At 48.9% G+C, this 16,868-nt stretch overlaps 13 protein-coding genes across 13 annotated transcripts; 4 read left to right on the plus strand and 9 right to left on the minus strand.

The window, feature by feature from the left end:
• Positions 1–14: 14 nt before the first annotated feature.
• On the minus strand, positions 15–2,123 carry Bathy15g01500 (unnamed protein product; the record flags this gene model as incomplete). Its single annotated transcript, XM_007508908.1, has 1 exon — positions 15–2,123. The coding sequence occupies one exon, from the start codon at positions 2,121–2,123 to the stop codon at positions 15–17; it is 2,109 nt and encodes a 702-aa protein (XP_007508970.1).
• Positions 2,124–2,384: 261 nt separating this feature from the next.
• On the minus strand, positions 2,385–4,193 carry Bathy15g01510 (predicted protein; the record flags this gene model as incomplete). The annotated part of the gene is made up of 1 exon (XM_007508688.1): positions 2,385–4,193. The coding sequence occupies one exon, from the start codon at positions 4,191–4,193 to the stop codon at positions 2,385–2,387; it is 1,809 nt and encodes a 602-aa protein (XP_007508750.1).
• A 234-nt stretch (positions 4,194–4,427) lies between these two features.
• On the plus strand, positions 4,428–4,682 carry Bathy15g01520 (predicted protein; the record flags this gene model as incomplete). Its single annotated transcript, XM_007508787.1, has 1 exon — positions 4,428–4,682. One exon carries the CDS (start codon positions 4,428–4,430, stop codon positions 4,680–4,682), a length of 255 nt encoding a protein of 84 aa, XP_007508849.1.
• Positions 4,683–4,956: 274 nt separating this feature from the next.
• Bathy15g01530 (unknown protein) lies at positions 4,957–6,975 on the minus strand (the record flags this gene model as incomplete). The annotated part of the gene is made up of 1 exon (XM_007508815.1): positions 4,957–6,975. One exon carries the CDS (start codon positions 6,973–6,975, stop codon positions 4,957–4,959), a length of 2,019 nt encoding a protein of 672 aa, XP_007508877.1.
• A 439-nt stretch (positions 6,976–7,414) lies between these two features.
• On the minus strand, positions 7,415–8,353 carry Bathy15g01540 (2-hydroxy-3-oxopropionate reductase; the record flags this gene model as incomplete). Its single annotated transcript, XM_007508679.1, has 1 exon — positions 7,415–8,353. One exon carries the CDS (start codon positions 8,351–8,353, stop codon positions 7,415–7,417), a length of 939 nt encoding a protein of 312 aa, XP_007508741.1.
• Positions 8,354–8,599: 246 nt separating this feature from the next.
• On the plus strand, positions 8,600–9,151 carry Bathy15g01550 (predicted protein; the record flags this gene model as incomplete). The annotated part of the gene is made up of 1 exon (XM_007508770.1): positions 8,600–9,151. One exon carries the CDS (start codon positions 8,600–8,602, stop codon positions 9,149–9,151), a length of 552 nt encoding a protein of 183 aa, XP_007508832.1.
• Positions 9,152–9,389: 238 nt separating this feature from the next.
• On the minus strand, positions 9,390–9,791 carry Bathy15g01560 (predicted protein; the record flags this gene model as incomplete). The annotated part of the gene is made up of 1 exon (XM_007508678.1): positions 9,390–9,791. One exon carries the CDS (start codon positions 9,789–9,791, stop codon positions 9,390–9,392), a length of 402 nt encoding a protein of 133 aa, XP_007508740.1.
• An 88-nt stretch (positions 9,792–9,879) lies between these two features.
• Bathy15g01570 (unknown protein) lies at positions 9,880–10,269 on the minus strand (the record flags this gene model as incomplete). Its single annotated transcript, XM_007508726.1, has 1 exon — positions 9,880–10,269. The coding sequence occupies one exon, from the start codon at positions 10,267–10,269 to the stop codon at positions 9,880–9,882; it is 390 nt and encodes a 129-aa protein (XP_007508788.1).
• Positions 10,270–10,336: 67 nt separating this feature from the next.
• Bathy15g01580 (predicted protein) lies at positions 10,337–10,777 on the plus strand (the record flags this gene model as incomplete). The annotated part of the gene is made up of 1 exon (XM_007508772.1): positions 10,337–10,777. One exon carries the CDS (start codon positions 10,337–10,339, stop codon positions 10,775–10,777), a length of 441 nt encoding a protein of 146 aa, XP_007508834.1.
• A 606-nt stretch (positions 10,778–11,383) lies between these two features.
• On the minus strand, positions 11,384–11,638 carry Bathy15g01590 (predicted protein; the record flags this gene model as incomplete). Its single annotated transcript, XM_007508867.1, has 1 exon — positions 11,384–11,638. The coding sequence occupies one exon, from the start codon at positions 11,636–11,638 to the stop codon at positions 11,384–11,386; it is 255 nt and encodes an 84-aa protein (XP_007508929.1).
• Positions 11,639–11,908: 270 nt separating this feature from the next.
• Bathy15g01600 (predicted protein) lies at positions 11,909–13,788 on the minus strand (the record flags this gene model as incomplete). Its single annotated transcript, XM_007508940.1, has 2 exons — positions 11,909–13,307; positions 13,433–13,788. The coding sequence occupies 2 exons, from the start codon at positions 13,786–13,788 to the stop codon at positions 11,909–11,911; spliced, it is 1,755 nt and encodes a 584-aa protein (XP_007509002.1).
• A 245-nt stretch (positions 13,789–14,033) lies between these two features.
• Positions 14,034–14,567, minus strand: Bathy15g01610 (the record flags this gene model as incomplete). Its single annotated transcript, XM_007508784.1, has 1 exon — positions 14,034–14,567. The coding sequence occupies one exon, from the start codon at positions 14,565–14,567 to the stop codon at positions 14,034–14,036; it is 534 nt and encodes a 177-aa protein (XP_007508846.1).
• Positions 14,568–14,935: 368 nt separating this feature from the next.
• Positions 14,936–16,759, plus strand: Bathy15g01620 (unknown protein; the record flags this gene model as incomplete). Its single annotated transcript, XM_007508687.1, has 1 exon — positions 14,936–16,759. The coding sequence occupies one exon, from the start codon at positions 14,936–14,938 to the stop codon at positions 16,757–16,759; it is 1,824 nt and encodes a 607-aa protein (XP_007508749.1).
• Between the last annotated feature and the right edge of the window lie 109 nt (positions 16,760–16,868).

Consider the following 16,868-nt stretch of genomic DNA (forward strand, 5'->3'; position numbering starts at 1 on the left):
ATCATCACATTACTCTACTTGACTGGAGGTAATAAGGTACCACTTTGATGATGATGACGGTTGCTCTTTCTTAAGATTAATACACGCATCGCGTTGTACGTGGCAACGCCTACGCTTTGCGCGAATACGCTGATTCCACCGTACAGACCTAAAAGAACCGTTATAAACATTCCGAGACTTGGTTTTTGGTCTTCCGAATACGTGCACGACAACACGTTCGCGTACTCAAAGTATTTCTCGTACGATGTTATGGGATACACCGCCCATCCGTGCGTCTCGTTCTTTTTCAATCCAAGATCCAGGCCCATCATGTACAACGAGCCCGAGTTCTCAATCGCCGACTCGGCGAAATACGAAACCTCGAAGAAGTAATACATGATGAAGGTATTTATGCTCAAAGAGGAAGAAAATTTCCAAAAGGACAAATCCTCGCACAGTTCTGTAAGCTTTTCGGTTTTGCGCCAGTGTTCGTTGACGTCGCCGCACGCGCGTTCGAGCGCTGTGCCGACTTGTTCGATCCATTGCGACCAGATTTTCGTCTCCGTTGAGTTTAACGAAGTGAACATTTTAAGACTCATGGTCCGAATTTCCAAGTCACACGCGGCTAAATAGTTCAACAAGAGCGGCAATTTCCACTCCCCGCTTCTCTCCGGTTTAGTCACGCTCGCGTTGGCGACAACGTGCGGAAAGTTGAAATACTGTTCGACGGCGGCAAACGCGACCGCAAATTGCGCTTGGCTCATTTGGCGCGAAGGGTCTCGTTCGACAACTTTCACGTTCGACCACTCCGCCGGGTTACCGCAATAATTGAATCGGCGCGATTCGGATCCTAGAACCGAAAACACCGAAGCGGTATCGAAGCTTGCGTGTAAATTCGCAGGAGCGGAAATTACCGGCACGTAACGAACGTCCCACCCGTCCGCGTTCGAAGGATTAAACGCCGCGTTGACGGTTGACTCGTCGTACTTTTCGTTTAAACTGCTCACTTTCGCCGCAAACGCGCTGTAGGACATGTATGACTCTTTCTCCTCAATCGGATCGGTATTCGCGTCCGTCGTGAACGTTTGTTTCGTCGGCCAAATGCTTTCGTCCGCGATGAAACAATCGCCACCATCGAATAAACATTCCGCCATGTTGCACTTCTTATCGCACACGCCGTTGCCTAAATCCGCAGCCACGCAAGGATCGCTCGTCGACGTCACTCTTGCGCACTCTTTCTCAAACACGCTCGTCAGCGGCGCGTCTTGCCCTGACTTCACTCGCATCGCTTGAATCGCGTTTTTATGCATCTGCATAAACGCGCCTAATCTCGGGATGTTATTGTTCGCCCACAAATTCAACATCTGCGTCGGGGCTCGAATGCTCGCCAAATTTGCCGTCACGCTCGCGTTCAGCTGCGCTTTGATTACGGAATTCAAAAACTCCTCCTCCGCCAGGCGATTGAGCGGGAACAAACTGGCGTGGAAATCCGTCATCGTATTCGTCAGCAATCGCTTCCCGACCGCACACATTTCAACCGCGGCTTCGCACGCCTCTCCCTGTCCAATCATCGCGCACGCGTTCACGTCCCGCCACTTCCCTTTCCGGACCAAAAAACCATCGCGAGCGTTCACCGTTAAGAATCCAACGTCTCTCGCAGATTGGTACGTCTTCGCCGCGTTGGCGTATAGCCACTCGCACGCGTCGCTCTGTTCAAAAATCCCCTCCGTGAAACTCCCCAACGTCAAAGTGTCGTTTTGTGTCGCGCACGTAAGTTGTAAATACCGTTCAGAATTTGATCTCAAGTACTCGTATCTTTCAAACGAAGGTTCCGTTTCCGTCACGATCACGATGTTCGTCCGCGTCACCGCCAGCGTCGCCAGAACGACCACCGCTAAGAGCAAACTCACATTCTTGACGAAAGTAATCGTCCGACCAAGGATTTTGAGCGCGTGGAAATGTTCCGAAACGGACGGGTCGTACGTTAACACGTGATCGTTCTTTGAACCCACTCGCGAGTGCTCCTCTGGTTGCTCCTCGAAGTCGTTGATGCTCTTTATAAATCGAACGCACTTATGCCACCAATTTGAATTTGTTGATTTTCCCCTATTCAATTCATCTTTCCCGGGGTCGTAAGGGATCATAAAACCGACGCTTTCGCCGCAAAAAGTGGGTTTGGATGATGGGAGTAACACGTGCTCCTCGCTTTTTGTCTCTTTTGTTCAGCGCGTTTTGTGGGGGTCGAAGCTTGAGACTTTTACGTGACTGAGTAGTGTGAGCAATTAATGACCAATTGGTAGGTGAAAAGCAATTTTTAGGTGACCTTTTGAAGAGTACTGTTACAGTATTATTCTACGAGCATGTGCTCCAATTTACTTTTACTCTTACTCTTGCTGCTACTTTTACTACTTATAAAACCGACGCAACGCGTCCGGCGCGTCGTCCGGTTTCCTCGGCGCGTCCGAAGCCGCTCCGGCTCGAACGCCCGGTTTCGCCCGACCTTGTTCGTTGGCGCGTTTCTTGTACCCTTCCTCCCTCGCTTTCTTTGCTTCTAATTTGGCCATCATTTTGTCGTCGATGACGTTGATTTGCTTCTTTCGGTAGCGTTTGCTCGCTCTGTTTTTACCTTTCATTTTCGTCTTGGATTCGTTCTTTTCTCGTTGTTTCATTTTGGCTTCCATTTCCGCGCGCAAAGCGGCTTCGCGGCGTTCTTTTTGTACCTCTTTCGGGACGTCTCTCAATTGGCCGATAGCGTTTGGATCGAGCTGAATCATTTCTGAGGGGAGCTTATCCAATAACTTCGCGACTTCCATCTCTCGTCGTTGGTTTTTGGTTTCAAACGGGTTGGCGACGAACGTGTCGTAGTTCGGTTCGCCGGACCCCGGGACGAGAATGTTCGTGACGCCTTTGGAGTGTCCAACGGCTAACACGTCCTCGTACGGGCAGAACTTCACGTCGAACACTTTACTCCCGTTCACAAATTGATGGTTTAAATACGGCGATTTCGCCTTCGTCGTCAAAGCCTCGTTCCATATTTGCACTCTCGAGCCGTACGAAATCGCCAACATGCCTCGTTGGGAGATATCCATCGCTTTCACCTCAGTCGGCGCGTAATACGCGTGCAACTCTTGGTATTTACGTAAATCCCAAACTTTAATTTGACAATCTAACCCAGTCGTAGCCATGTACCGACCGCTTTGGTCGAGCGCTAACGCGTTCACTCGTCCTCGATGACACAACATTTTCACCAAAGCTTGACCTTGATTCGGCGACCACAACGTCACGGTGCCGTTGGAATGCCCTAAATGCGTCACCGCGTTATATTCCGACCGTCTCAGAACCGAGCACTTCCCTAACTTTGTTCTGTGTTCGGCGACAATCTCCCCGTGCGTGGTATCTTGCCACCGAACGATGCCTTCCCTCCCAACCGTCGTCAACAAAAAATGTTTCGGCAGAAAATCCATCGCGAACACGTCTCTGTGTTTATCCAACCGGTGAATCTCCAACCCTCTCTTATCGTAAATGTACGTGTATTTCGTCTGCGCCACCGCGAAAAACTCCGTGTTGTGTAAATACTTCACGCATTTCACCGCAGGTATTACCCCTACCTCTCTCATATTCTCATCGTCCTTGTTCTCGTCCAAATAAATCTCGCTCAACAGTTTATGCTTATTCCACTCCACGTTCGCCACGTGCCCGCCGTCGCCGCTCCCGCCGATGACCAAATGTTGCCCGTTCGGCGAAAAATCAACAGACCTATACGGGCCAGACCCTTCCAAACGTAAATCAAACGCTTTCTTCTTCGCGTTCACATCCACGTGCGCGATAATCTCGCTCTGTTGAAACCGCCACGTCCGTTCGCCTTTCTCCGTTTCCGCCTCTAAAACACCCGACGGTTCCATCGAGAGGTATCGTTCTCGTCTCGCGTTCTCCAAAGCTGCGCTTTCGTCCAACTCCATCGCGCGTTCGAATTTTCCTCTCGTTTTCTTGTCGCTGATGATGGTATCTTTTTTCGAAGATATCGTCTCTTTTAAGGAGCGTCCGGAGGCGGACGCGTAGTACTTCTTCTTGAGGGTGTGGAGCTCCTCGTCGATGATTTTGGCGGCGATTTTGGTTTTCATCTTTCTTTTGTTGTTCTTTTTGTTGTTCTTCTTCTTAGTATTCTCATCATCGTTTTCAACGGGAACAACCCCAGGAAGAGTCGCGCGAGTCATATCTTCTTTGTTGTCTTTACGCAGTCGAGCGTCGAGAGCGCGAGTACGGGTGAAACGTTGCAGCGCGCAGTTCTGGGGAAGAAATTTCAGGCGAAAATGGAACGACTTTTAATTTAGGGTGTCCAACCCTAACTCTTTGAAGCGTGGAGAAAGAAGGGCAGAGAAACATCACTTTACACGACGACTGTTGCGTTGGAGACGAATACCACACGAAGAATAAGAATAAGAACAAGAATGTCGCAACCTCAACCGGAGGAAGTCATGCACCAAGTCCAAGCGGAACTGGCGAACGCGTACGCGCAAGAGTTCTTCACGACAGTTCGGGAAAAATGCTTCAAATTGTGCGTCTCGAAACCGTCGTCGTCGTTGAGTTCGTACGAGAGGAAATGCTTGGAACAGTGCACGGAACGGTACGTGGACGCGACGAGGATGATCAGCCAAGTGGTTTTGAAACAGTATAGCAACGGGGGTGGGTCTGGTGGGATGTAGCGGAAAGAGAGCGGATTGATGTGTGATTTTTAGCGAGAGAGAGGGAGAAACAGAGAGAGAAATGTCGAGATAGCGAACGCGTATAATACTACGTATATTTAGCAGATTTAATGATAATAATAATGATATAACAAGAAGGAATAAGCGGTGATGATATAATTGTTAGTGTAAAATTGTTGTTGTACAAACGGCGATTGTTCATCGCGCGTCGCTGAACTCGCTTTTCCCTCATGCGCTTTCTAAACGTATTCACGATGTTGTTGGTACATTTTTTTTAGGAGCCGCCGAGATATAACTTCTGCCGTCGTTCAATCACGACTCTGCATATCGGGCACCGGCGTAAGCGTCTGCAGCACTTTCTGCACGTGCAGGCGTGGCCGCACGGGATGAGTACCGCTTGGACGGGAGCGTCTAAGCACAAGGCGCACTCGGAGAATTTTTTACCCTTGGCTTTGCGAATGAGAGAAGCGTGGGGGTCTTCGAGATCGGCGGCGGCTGTTCTTGCTGATGCTGTTGCGATTGGCGTTGTTGTCGTCGTGACGTTGTTGTCGTCGATCGCTTCGAGAAAAACTTCTTCTTCTTCTTCTTCTTCTTCTTCATCTTCGCCGTCATCGGAGGCTGATATCAATCCTTGATCTACCGGGCGTTTCTTTTTCTTTTGGTTACGTTTTTTCCGTCGAGCGGTTCGCGGGCCATCTTCCGGGCGAACGGTATTTTCTCCGTTTTCTTCGTCACCTTCTTCGTTATTATTACTATTATTATTGTCGTCGGATTCCGTGTCGTTGTCGCTTCCGTCTTCGTCTTCGTCGTCGTCGTCATCGTCCGACGTGCTCAAATCGCTCGCTTCGAAATCCCAATCGTTCGGTCTTCGTTGTTGTTGGTGTTCGCCGTTCAACATCAACGGGTGGAGTAACGCATCGTTCAACCGTCGAAACCGTTGGTGACGAGCGAGTATCCCATTTCTCGCGAAACATCCGAAAATGACTCCGATTAATATCAAACTCACCGCCAAGCTCGGGTCTCTAAAGAGATCTTCCATGGCCAAACCGCCGTCCTCGTCCGAGATTAATTCGCACGATTCGCCAAAGTACCCTTCCTCGCAGGCGCATCCGTACGCGCCGTAATCTTTCAAGACGCTCGTGCCGTGTTTCCCGCAATCCGGTTGCTCGCTGTCGCCATTCGTTGGGTTGATGCACATGGAGCAGCATTCAAACGGCGACGTGACAACCATTTCTGGTTTGGCAAAGTTCGATTTACCCGACCCCGAGGCCTCGATGGCGTGGTCAAACATTCTCAAGAATTTGTTCTTCGGACACGTGACGACAGAACTGGTGGTCGAATCGCCTTTATTTTTGTTTTCGTCGTCGTTCGTGTCGTTGTCGGACGCATCGCTGCTATCCGTGTTCTTTCCGCACGCGCACGATTGCAACAAAAACTTCGTATCGTCCGTCTTCAAAATCGTCGGTTTGCAGCACGTTTGCGCGCCAGTCGGGAAGAATAAATCGTCGCCAATGTCCGCGGTGGACGCTGGATTGGCCTCTGCGGCGTGCTCGAACGCCGTTGCGAAATATCCAGAAGGACACTTGGCTTCGTTGTTCGACAAAGCCGAGATGGGATTCGAAGAAGACGCTAAACCACTACTCTCGTCGGCGATATCACTGCCGCTGCTGCTGCTGCTACCACCTCCAGCAGTACTGCTCTCTAGACTCCCTCCCTCGCAATTCTCGCTCAAAACTCTCACGTCCGTCCCGTCTTCGTTCAAAAGTTTCCGTAAATCCGCATCCTCTTTCATCCTCTCGAGCGCCGTCTCTCCGTCCTCGTCCTCGTCGTCAGACGCTTTACTCGACGCGCACGGTCGACAGCACCTCGCTCTCGACAGCGGCACGTACCTGTTCTCTTTCGCGCCACCAGCGTATTGCCCGGCATTTTCAAACCCGACGATAAAATACCCTTCCTTATCGCATCGCAACCCGACGCCGACGGCGTTCTCCGCGTTCCTCTTCGCCGCGTCGCGCTTCTCGTACGCCGCAAAGTAACACTCGCACGCGGATAACTCAATCAAAGACGAAGACGACAAAGTCAGAGACGACGAATATATCATCGGACGATGCTCATCATCATCAACGTTTTCATCCCGCGCTACTACTGTGACTCCTGAAAGCTCTTCTTCACCTTCTTTGCTTTTAAGAGGAGTTGGAAGAACTCTTCCTTGCGCGAGACCAACGATAAAAACGGAGAACATCACAAACGCCAAAAACATCATCGATGAAATCCTCCTTTTAATCGTCGTCATCGCGTTGTTTACTCTTCTTGTGTTCTTCTTCTTTTAATCAGAACGAGAGAGAGATTGGAAGTTGCCGTTACCGCGAGGAAAAGGTCGACCTTTTCCCTAAACTCTTCTGCGTTTACTAGGCGCTCAAAAACACGCTCTAATACAACAACAACACCGAGGGGCAGTTGACCAAACACTCGCGCGTTTATTTGCTCGTTTGTTTGAGTGTAAATGTGTTCTTTGTGTGTGATATATATCGCGCGAAAAATGAGGCAATTTTAGAAGATCGCTTGAGGAGAAAAGACAGATATTGAGCGCGAGAGAGCGAGAGAGTTAGCGAGATGTTCTTCTGCGCCTTTCTGCGCGATTACGGTGACTTTTGTAGTATTACGTGTATTAGCAAATCATGTGCGCGTGTTCTCTTTCTTTTTCTCTCTTTCTATCAGTGTTAGTATTATTATTATTTCTCGTCGTACGCGTCTCTCAAACTGGCGAAATCCTCGTTCTGGTGTCCTTTCCGGGACGCTTTTACGTATCGCTGGTGGACAGCGCTCGCGACGGGGACTTCGCAGTGGACTTTTTCCGCGGTTTCGATGGCTAACTTTAGATCTTTTTGCTGCAAGTAGAGTTGGAACAACGTTTGCGGCCACGTGCGGTTGTTTTCGACGCCTTTGAACATTCGATTGCCGACCGATCGCAACAACGGGTTCATCATCACGCCTTTATCGAGGACGTCGAACCAGACTTTCTCGTCCACTCCAGTATATTCGCAAAACGCGAGGCATTCGGCTAACAAGGCGGCTTGACCGCCCATCATAATCTGTAAGGCCATTTTCGCGTCCGTGGCGTTTTTACACTCCGGACCCATCAACCAGGACTGTTTCCCCATCTCGTCAAAGTCGATTAAACACTTTTCGTACGCTTCCTTCGCTCCCGCCGCTAAGATCAACAACTCGCCTTCTTTCGCATCTTTCTGACCGCCCGAGACTGGTGCCGCTAAATATTCTGCCATTTGATCTCTCTCGATGACCAGCTTTATGTTCTCGGACGTTTGCGCGTCGATCGTGGACATTTCCACGTACGTTATCACGTCGTCGCTTTCCTCCGTATCTCTGGTGACAGACATCTCCCTTTGCTTCCTCTGCATCTTCTTTTCCCTCAACCCTTCCGCGAACTGCTCGGCGACCATCACGCTCGCTTTCGGATCCGCTAACATCGCGTACACGACTGAACACTGGCCGTTTTTCGCGAGTTCTTTCGGTGATTCGCAGACGTGAGCGCCGTTCGCTTTCAACGCATCCGCTTTGGATATCGTTCGGTTCCAGACGGTTAAATTGGATTGTTGTGTATTCGTATTCGTATTCGTGGTATTAAACGCGTTTAAAAGCACCGAAGCCATGCCTTGACCCATCATTCCGAGACCGAGGAAGCCTACTTTGCGAGGTAGGGTTGTTGTGGTTGTCGTCGTTGCTGCCATTATTCGTGTTAAAGTCGCAAGTGTAAGTTAGAGGAATTTGTGATGACGCATGTGGGGAAAAAAAACTCGCATGTGTGTTCTTCACTTTTCTTTTCCTCTCTGCGTAAAGGCGTGTTTTACGTGCCTCCTCGCGATAGGGTTCGATATATAACACACGCGAGGGGCAAGATGCGAGAAGCGCGGTATCAGAATTTGTGGGATTTGATCGTGAATAACGACGATATAAGTTTTAAACATATCATTTCGAGATTGGATTCGAATGATCTCAAATTCTTGTACGGAGTGAATACAGAGACGAGAAAGTTGATTAAGAGATCATCTCGCGCGATTGAGTTGAAAAAGAGGTTTGATGTGAAAAAGATGTCGTCGATATCGACGTTGGAGTTTGCATGGGAGCATTTTCCGTGGGGCGGCACGTATAACCACGGTATGACAGAAGAGTTGATGGACGAAAAATATTTCTCCTCTCGAGTTGCTCGAACGAATAAACTCGAGTTGCTCAAGTGGGCGCGAGAGGAGAAAAAGTGTGAGTGGGATAGATGGACGATTAATTTGGCCGCAAGACAAGGCAATCTGGAAATGGTAAAGTATTGCGTTGCAAATGAGTGTCCTATCGATGAGTGGGCGTGTGCACATGCTGCCTCAGAAGGTCATCTCGAGTGCCTCAAATACTTACGTGCCTTGGGCTTCGCTGGTTTTGGACTTCGCTCACACGAATAAACACCTCGAGTGTTTACGCTACGCCGTCGAAAAGAAATGTCCGGAATGGTCAAGTTACACAGAAAGACTGAAGGAATTAGAGCAAAGCCAGTAAACGTTTTGTCGTTCTAAAAACACACACACATACAACGCGTTATTCATTCAATCGACGAACGCGCAAATCTCGCATCGTCGTACTATCATCTTACTATTACACAAAATCAATGCTTAATAATGGCTACTCAAAATACTCTCTCGTCTACGTGCTACTCGAAGATGTCGATGCTCCTTGTGGTTGCCACGTTCCTTGCACGCTCGATATCCTCGTCCGCATCACTCGCCTCGGTATTTTCTTCACCGCGCGCCCTTTCTCGCTCATCACGTTTTCGACCAAAATCGCAATTTCCTCCTCCGTTTTATTCTTCACCCCGATCGTTTTCTCGCGTTTGTTTACGAACATCGCGCGTAAATACGGGTCTTTTCCTTTCCTCTGTTGAATTTCGAACACGTTTTTATGCTCTTCGCCTCTTCTTTCTTCCGTTTGTATGCGTAACGAAGGCAACGCGTTCACGAGGAATTGGTTTATCCCTTTGGAAGTTCCCGTGTGCGGGCAGTGCACGAATGTGAGTTTCGAGAGTTGAAAGATGCCTCGGATGGACATTCTCTCGCGCAAAGGACGAGAAAAACCGAAGAAACGAGAACACGCGGGTGCGCTCGAGAGCGCGCTCTTTTCTTCGCGGTGTCGTCTTTTAGAGCGGAGTACACGCGTCGGTAAAACTGAAGTCTTTTCCCTCACATTTCTTCCCTAACTCATACTCTGACTTGCACGGATAAAGAAGAAGAAGAAGAACGATGTTTTCCTCCTCCTGTTCCTCCTCCTCTCGCTCTGCTGGACGCGCTCTCTTGCGCACCAGCGAAAGGCAAAAGAATGCGCCGCGAAACAGAAAGAACGCGCCGCTCAAAGCCGTCAAAGACGAATCCATCAAAGTGAAATCCAACAAACCAGCGAACGCGCCGAAAGACGCTTTTAAAGCTTTAACCGGTGCAAAAGTCCTCCAAGTTTCCTCGACAGACGCAGAAGAAGTCAGCGTGCACTCGTTATTCGATCCTGAATTCGAAAAACACGTGTTAGTATTCATGCGTTCGTTCGGATGATTCTTCTGTTGGGAGCTCAGTCAAATCATCAAGAAGGAGCTCTGGCCAAAGATGGTAAAAGCGGAGACGAAGCGGATAAAGTTGATCGTAATCTCCATCGGAACGGAAGAAAGAGCGCGAGATTTTTGCAGAGAAAACGAATTCCCGATGGAGATTCTATACGCCGATCCGATAAACGTGACGTACGATAAACTTCGATTGAACTTTGGGGTGAAAGAAACGTTGTTCGATGCGTCGACGCCGTATTCCATCGCGGAGAGGATTCGAGAGGGGAAGATTAAGGAGTTGACGGACGTGCTCAAGCGGTGGAAACCGTGGATACCGCCGAAAAGGGAACAAGGGTTGCAACAAGGCGGGACGTTTGTGTTTGATACGAAGAGGATTAAAGGAGATTCGGAGGTGGAGTACGAATGCGTGTACGATTGGTACGATCCGAGTACCGGCGCGCACGCGCCCGCGGAGGAGATTTTGGAAGCGTGCGGGATTGAATAATAATCTTCTTCCAAGCAAAGAAGAGATCATCTTCAGAACACATACTCGGAGGCGATCATCATTTATCGTTTATCGATACCTTCAACACCGGTGACGTTCAACGACTCGTAAAAAGTTAACAAAAAACTCGATTCTAAGAATCGGCGAGATTGAACCGATAAAAAAAGAAGTACGGTATCGACGCGCGAGACGCGAGCGGCGGTTCCCTCCCACCACCCAAAGCGAGAACATGAAACAGTAATAATAGAAAGCACGCAATAGCACGAGCGGCATAAAAACAGCGGATATGAAACCTCTCAAATTCCGCCGAGACGGCGTTTCGAAGACCGAGCGTTCGACGAGCGAGCGAGAGAAAAGATATATACCTCTCGATGTATATATAAATATAAACACATCGCCGTTCACAAAAACTACTCTCTCTCTCTCTAATAATAATAATAGTAATAATACGCGAGCCTACACTCTATTCTTCTCCGCGTTGCTCCTTCATCTTTCGCACGCGTTTCATGTACCTGTTTTGGAGTCGATTAATTGATTGGTGACGAGACGTGAGTTGAGAAAATCATTTCCGGACGACGGTCAGAGAGAGAGAGACAGAGAGACTGTTCACAAAACTCGATCGATCATAAAGAGAGCAGCGATGACAACATCTACTATAACGCACTCTTCGTACTGACACTTCTCGTACACGTGTCGTTCGTCTTTGCACTTCCACGGGAGGAAAAACGATTTCCGTCGGCATTCGTTCAACGGAATCAAAAGGTGCGCGCAAAAATCGCGGTAGGCTAAGTCGATGCCGGCTTTTTTCATCTCCTCTTTCGTCGCTTTCATGGTGGATTCGTTGTTGTCAGAGGAGCCCATGATGGATGTGTTTTTTCGAAGAGAAAGGAGAGGGGTCTCGATAGTATCAAGACGACGATACCGGAGGAAAGCTTTATTTATGGAGAGTTTTCTCCCGAAAACCCAAAATGAAGACAAGAGGAAAAGCTTTCGTTGAGACGATGACGATGACATTTTTTATACGTGGCTGGCGTGAAAGTAAAGAACACACCACGCGTTGGTTGGAATAAGATAACACGCGGCGATAGAGATAGAACGAAGCGTGTGTGTGTGTTGTGTACCTATTTTTAATTAAACCTCTCGTAACTTTAGCGTACACGGCAAACCTCCGGCGGTGTGGATGGTGGCGCCCATCTCCATGCCGATCTCGTTCGGATCTTTTTGAAGGTTGAACGTGAATTTTCTGAGAGTCATGACCAAGCTAATCGTGGCTTCTAGAGTTGCAAACTGGTCGCCGATGCATTTGCGAGCGCCGGCGCCGAATGGGATGAAGGCGTAATCGGACGCGATTTCGTTCGGGTAGAGACCGGTGAGCAAGTCTGGGTTATAGCCGGCCCAATCTTTCACGCCTGGGTTTTTGAACGGCTTTTTGAAGCGTTCTGGGTCGTATTCGTCGGGGTTTTCCCAACATTCTGGCGAGCGGTGTAAATTCCAGACGGAGATGAAGACGTCCATGCCTTTGATTAAAGTGATGTCGCGGTCGCCCGCGCCTCGCGGAAGAGGCACGTCTTCTAAACATCGGCGGATTAAAATAGGCGGTTCCGGGTACAATCTTAAAGCTTCGGCGACACAAAAGCGAGAGAGTTCCATCTTTTCAATCTCTTCGTACGTCGGCGGTCGGTTTAAATCGTCCGTACCCATGACGTCGTCGATTTCTTGGACGACTTTTTTCACCAACTCGGGTTTTTGCGTGAGACAAAACAACGCCCAGGTTAACACCGCCGCGGTCGTCTCGTGACCGGCGATGAGCATGGTCATCAAATCGTCTCTCAATTGCGAATCCGTCACGTCAGCACCTCTCACGTCCACTAAAAACCGCAACAAACTCGGATCTTTTACTTTGGAGTAATCTCTTTTTTGCAACTCCTCCAAATCTTCGGTGTAGGACATTTGCTGGGCCTGTTTGATTAAGCCGTTCAGAGTATCGTTGATCACCGTCATGTTTTGCTTAAACTTTCTCTGTCTCGGAACTAACACGTCTGCCAACGGCAAATCCCAATACGGTACGTAAAAAGTGCTCCTATGCGCGGCTTCTTGCAAGCAGTTATACACCGCCGAGATAATCGGCGATTCTTTCGTCACCGAACCAAAATCGTAATTGAACACGGCTAAACCGATGATATCTAAACTCACCGAGCAAAAGCGCTCCTCCATGTCCACGACGGCGCCGCTCTTCGCTTGCACTTCCAAGTTTTTCAGCAACTCTTTGTTGCAATGACCGAACAAACCAACCATGTGGTCCAACCACGCCTTGTGAAACCCGGGCACTAACGCTCGTCTGCGCTCTTTCCACACTTTATACGGCGCCGGGATTAACCCTTGCCCCATAATCGGCTCTAAAATTTCCGCCAACACGCCTTTATCGAACGAGAAAGGTTTCTCTTTGAGCACTTCTTTCACAACCACCGGGTCGGAGAGCACCATGAACACTTTCGGCCCGAACGCGAGTTTAAACACGCCGCCGTACTTTCTGTTTTATCATGGAAAGAGAGAGAATAAGAATATAAGAATAGGAATAACACGAACGAGAAGAAGGCTTTATTCTCGCGAATGCGCGTTTCGAATCATCGTCAAAAATGCCTGATCTAATCTTACCGAAAGTACGGATACAAGGCTAAAAATATCGGCCCGCCGACCAAATCGTCGATTTCCCCTTCCACGATTGGCGCGTTATCCGAGGACGGTTTATCCCCGTACGTTTGTAAAATCTGCGTGATCCACAGCGAGATTATGTCTCGGAGTTTTAAATCTTTCACTTCGTCCGGGAGAAGGATAGTGGTATCATCGTCGGTTTTGTCCTCGCTCACGACCGCCTTTACGGTCGTTATTAGGTTTCTGTTCTGCGCATTCCTTCGTCGGAGTAATAAAGCTTTGCGCCTCGTATTCGCGAACGATTTTACCGACGGTGGGGAAATAGTCGTCGTTTTGAGCGTCGTCGTCGTCGTCATCATTTCGGGTAGAACGTGTGATGAGATGTTTGTATACGTAAGCGTAAGCGTTTATAAATGCATCAAATGAGTCAGATTTTGTCACGATTTTTCCTCCTCTTTTCTGCACAAAAGGTCTCACATTTTTAGACGCGAGTTTTCGAGCGGATAGACTGCTTTGTTGTTTGATTCGTTTGATTCGGTACCCGCGATGAATGTACGACGACGTGTATGTGTTGTATACTTTTAGAATTACAAATGTTGAGCTACTAATGTTGAGTACGCATGTGTTTTTGCAAAGTGCCAAGTTGACGAAAAGCTTTATCGCACACGTGGCATTCGTACGGTTTCTCGTTCGTGTGAATACGCATGTGGACTTTCAAATTACTAGAATGACGAAAAGCTTTATCGCACACATCACATTCATACGGTTTCTCGTTCGTGTGAATACGCATGTGGATTTTCAAATTACCAGCTGTGCTAAAACTCTTCTCGCAAACTTCACACTCGTGCCCTCTCTTTCTCTTCACTCCTTTATCGTCTTTCCGCGTCTGCTTTTGCTCCACGACATCGTCGCACGGCACGCACATAATCCTCCATAATTGCTTTACGTCCTCGTCTTCTCCCTCTTCTTCTTCTTCTTCTTTTTGTATCTGATGATGATTCGCCTCGAGATCGTCATCCTCATCAGGAATCCTCGAACACACAAACACCAAAGGTTCTTCTTTCCCACGTCCCTTCAAAGCCGTCCTCGCGTTCACCGCTCTTCTCGGATGTGGATTCTTTCGTGGTCGTCGTCGCATGTTGTTGTTGTTCTTCTTTGAACGCGTCGTCGCCGCAGAGAAGAAGAGGTTCTTTCTCAAAGCGTAAAGAGTATATGATAGCAGCAGAGTCTTGGAAAAAAAAATTGAGACGTTTTGCAGAAAAGAAATGAACGAAGAAAAGACATTTCTCGCCAGTGCAAAAAAAAACCAATTAATTCTTCTCAATTTTCACACGCGCAACTCCTCTCTCGAACAACTCTCTCTCTCTCTCTCTCTCTCTCTCTCTCTCTCTCTCGGACGATGAAATGAACGCGCGGAGAAGGAAACATTTTCGAAAATCAAAAGAGGAGGTGCTTTAGTAGTATTGCCTGCGTGTGTGGTTTGAAGAACACGAATACTACTACGTGATGTTGTTTAAAGATGCAGACGTCGAGCGGAAGTTCTTCCAACGCTTCCTCTTTGATGATGAGAACGACGACGACGACGAAGAAGACAATATCGTCGACAAAACGCTGATAAAATGGACGCGAGCGCCGAAAACAGTCGCTCGAGCGAGGAAAGAAATCGTGGACGTCATCGACGACGAAACGAAGAATAAGCTGAGGATCGTTTCAGTCGTGGCATCACCGTTGGAAAAATGTCATAAAATCGAAGCCACGTGCGACGGGAGCAACGGGGAAGTCTATCGCGTTTCGGTGCAAATGAAAACGAACGCGAGTTTTGGTGGTGGTGATGGTGACGACGACGAGGACAAAAAGAAGAATGATGACGTTTTTGAAGAAGTAACGGAGGCGACGTGCGAATGCGCGCACGCGAACAAACTGAGCGGGAAGACGCGAGGGAGGTGCAAACATTCGTGCGCGGTTTTGATGGTTGGTTTAGATCATCGTCGTCAAAGTCGGATTCAGAAGAAGACTTTGATGAACAACAATAACTCGCCGAAAGGGAAGGCTTTGGGGGCAAATGGGGATTCTTCGTCGGGGGTGACGACGGGGAGGATGAAACGCGCGAGGAAGCTGCCGATGTCACTTTTGGGGGGAGGAAAGAGCGGAGACGGGGGAGAGGTTGAGAAGAGTAAGAAGAATAAGACAGCGAAAGCGACGACTCAGAAGACGATCCGGGCGGTTCAGACGACGACGACGAAAAAGAAGGATGATGACGAGAAGGCGGATTTTTTGGAGGATTTGCTGGATGATGGCGGCGACGAGGAAGAAGAAGAGGACGAAGACGGGAAGAAAGAAAGGCTGAAAAAGAAGAGGAAGAAGAAAAGAGGGAGAAGAAGAGAGACTTCCTCGTCGGACTCGGAATCGGATTTTGAACCGTTCGGCGCTGAAGTGCCGATGGAACATCGCATGCCGACGATGTCGCAAAGACCGACGCCGCCGAGACGACGACGGGGCAGAAGAGGCGACGCGGACGACGGGGATGATGACGAGATAGAAGACATGGTGGAGATATCCGATTTTAGCGATGGCGAAGAACTACCACCGCGACGACCGGCTGGAATCGATGGCGTCGCGAAAGCGCACGCGAACAAAAAGACGGCGCTCGAAGCGGCAGAATGCATGACCCTGGAGACGTTACGAGCGGCGTGCGAGAGACGCGTCGAGCGAGCCGCATCCGCCAAAGAAATAGAAGAAGAAGAAGAAGAAGAAGAAGCATACAAGGAGAAGAAGGAAAATGAAGCCGAAGAACAAGTACAAAACCACGAAGAAGATGGCGTCATCGTCATCGACGACGATGGCGACGAGATGGTTCTGGGCACGCAAAACAGATCGCCGGCGCCACCGCAAACAACAACAACTAAAAAAAGTCAACCGATGACGATGGAAGAAATGCAAAAGTTGTTCATGTTTGGCGGGAGCACAAAAGCCGCTGCTTCTCCTCCAATCAATATTAAAGAGAAGAACACCCACGCGAATTCTCCTCCAAAAGTGCCCGGCGCGGGCCCTCTCGCGTCCTCCTCGACGATGCCTCCTAAGAAGAAGAAACCAAAAACCGTCCCAATCGTAACCACTCAAGAAGACGCCATCAACTACTTTACCGCCGCCGCTGGGAAAAAAGAAGAAGAAGAAGAAGAAGAAGAAGAAGAAGAGAAGAAACGAAAACGAGCCAAGAAGGCTGTCGTCGAATACTCCGTCGCCGCCGACGCCTCGCTCAAGGAGAAACCCAAAAAGAGCTTCGCCGCCTTGTTCGAAAACAACAGCTACAGCAGCAGCAGCGACTCCTGAAAAAAGTGAACTTAAATGAACAACAACAACAACAACAACAACAACAACAACAACAACAACGACAACAACGACAACGACAACACCAACAAATAGAGTAGCGAAAAGCAGT

This window comes from Bathycoccus prasinos, assembly GCF_002220235.1.
Source record: "Bathycoccus prasinos genomic : Chromosome_15".
Taxonomy (NCBI): Eukaryota; Viridiplantae; Chlorophyta; class Mamiellophyceae; order Mamiellales; family Bathycoccaceae; genus Bathycoccus; species Bathycoccus prasinos.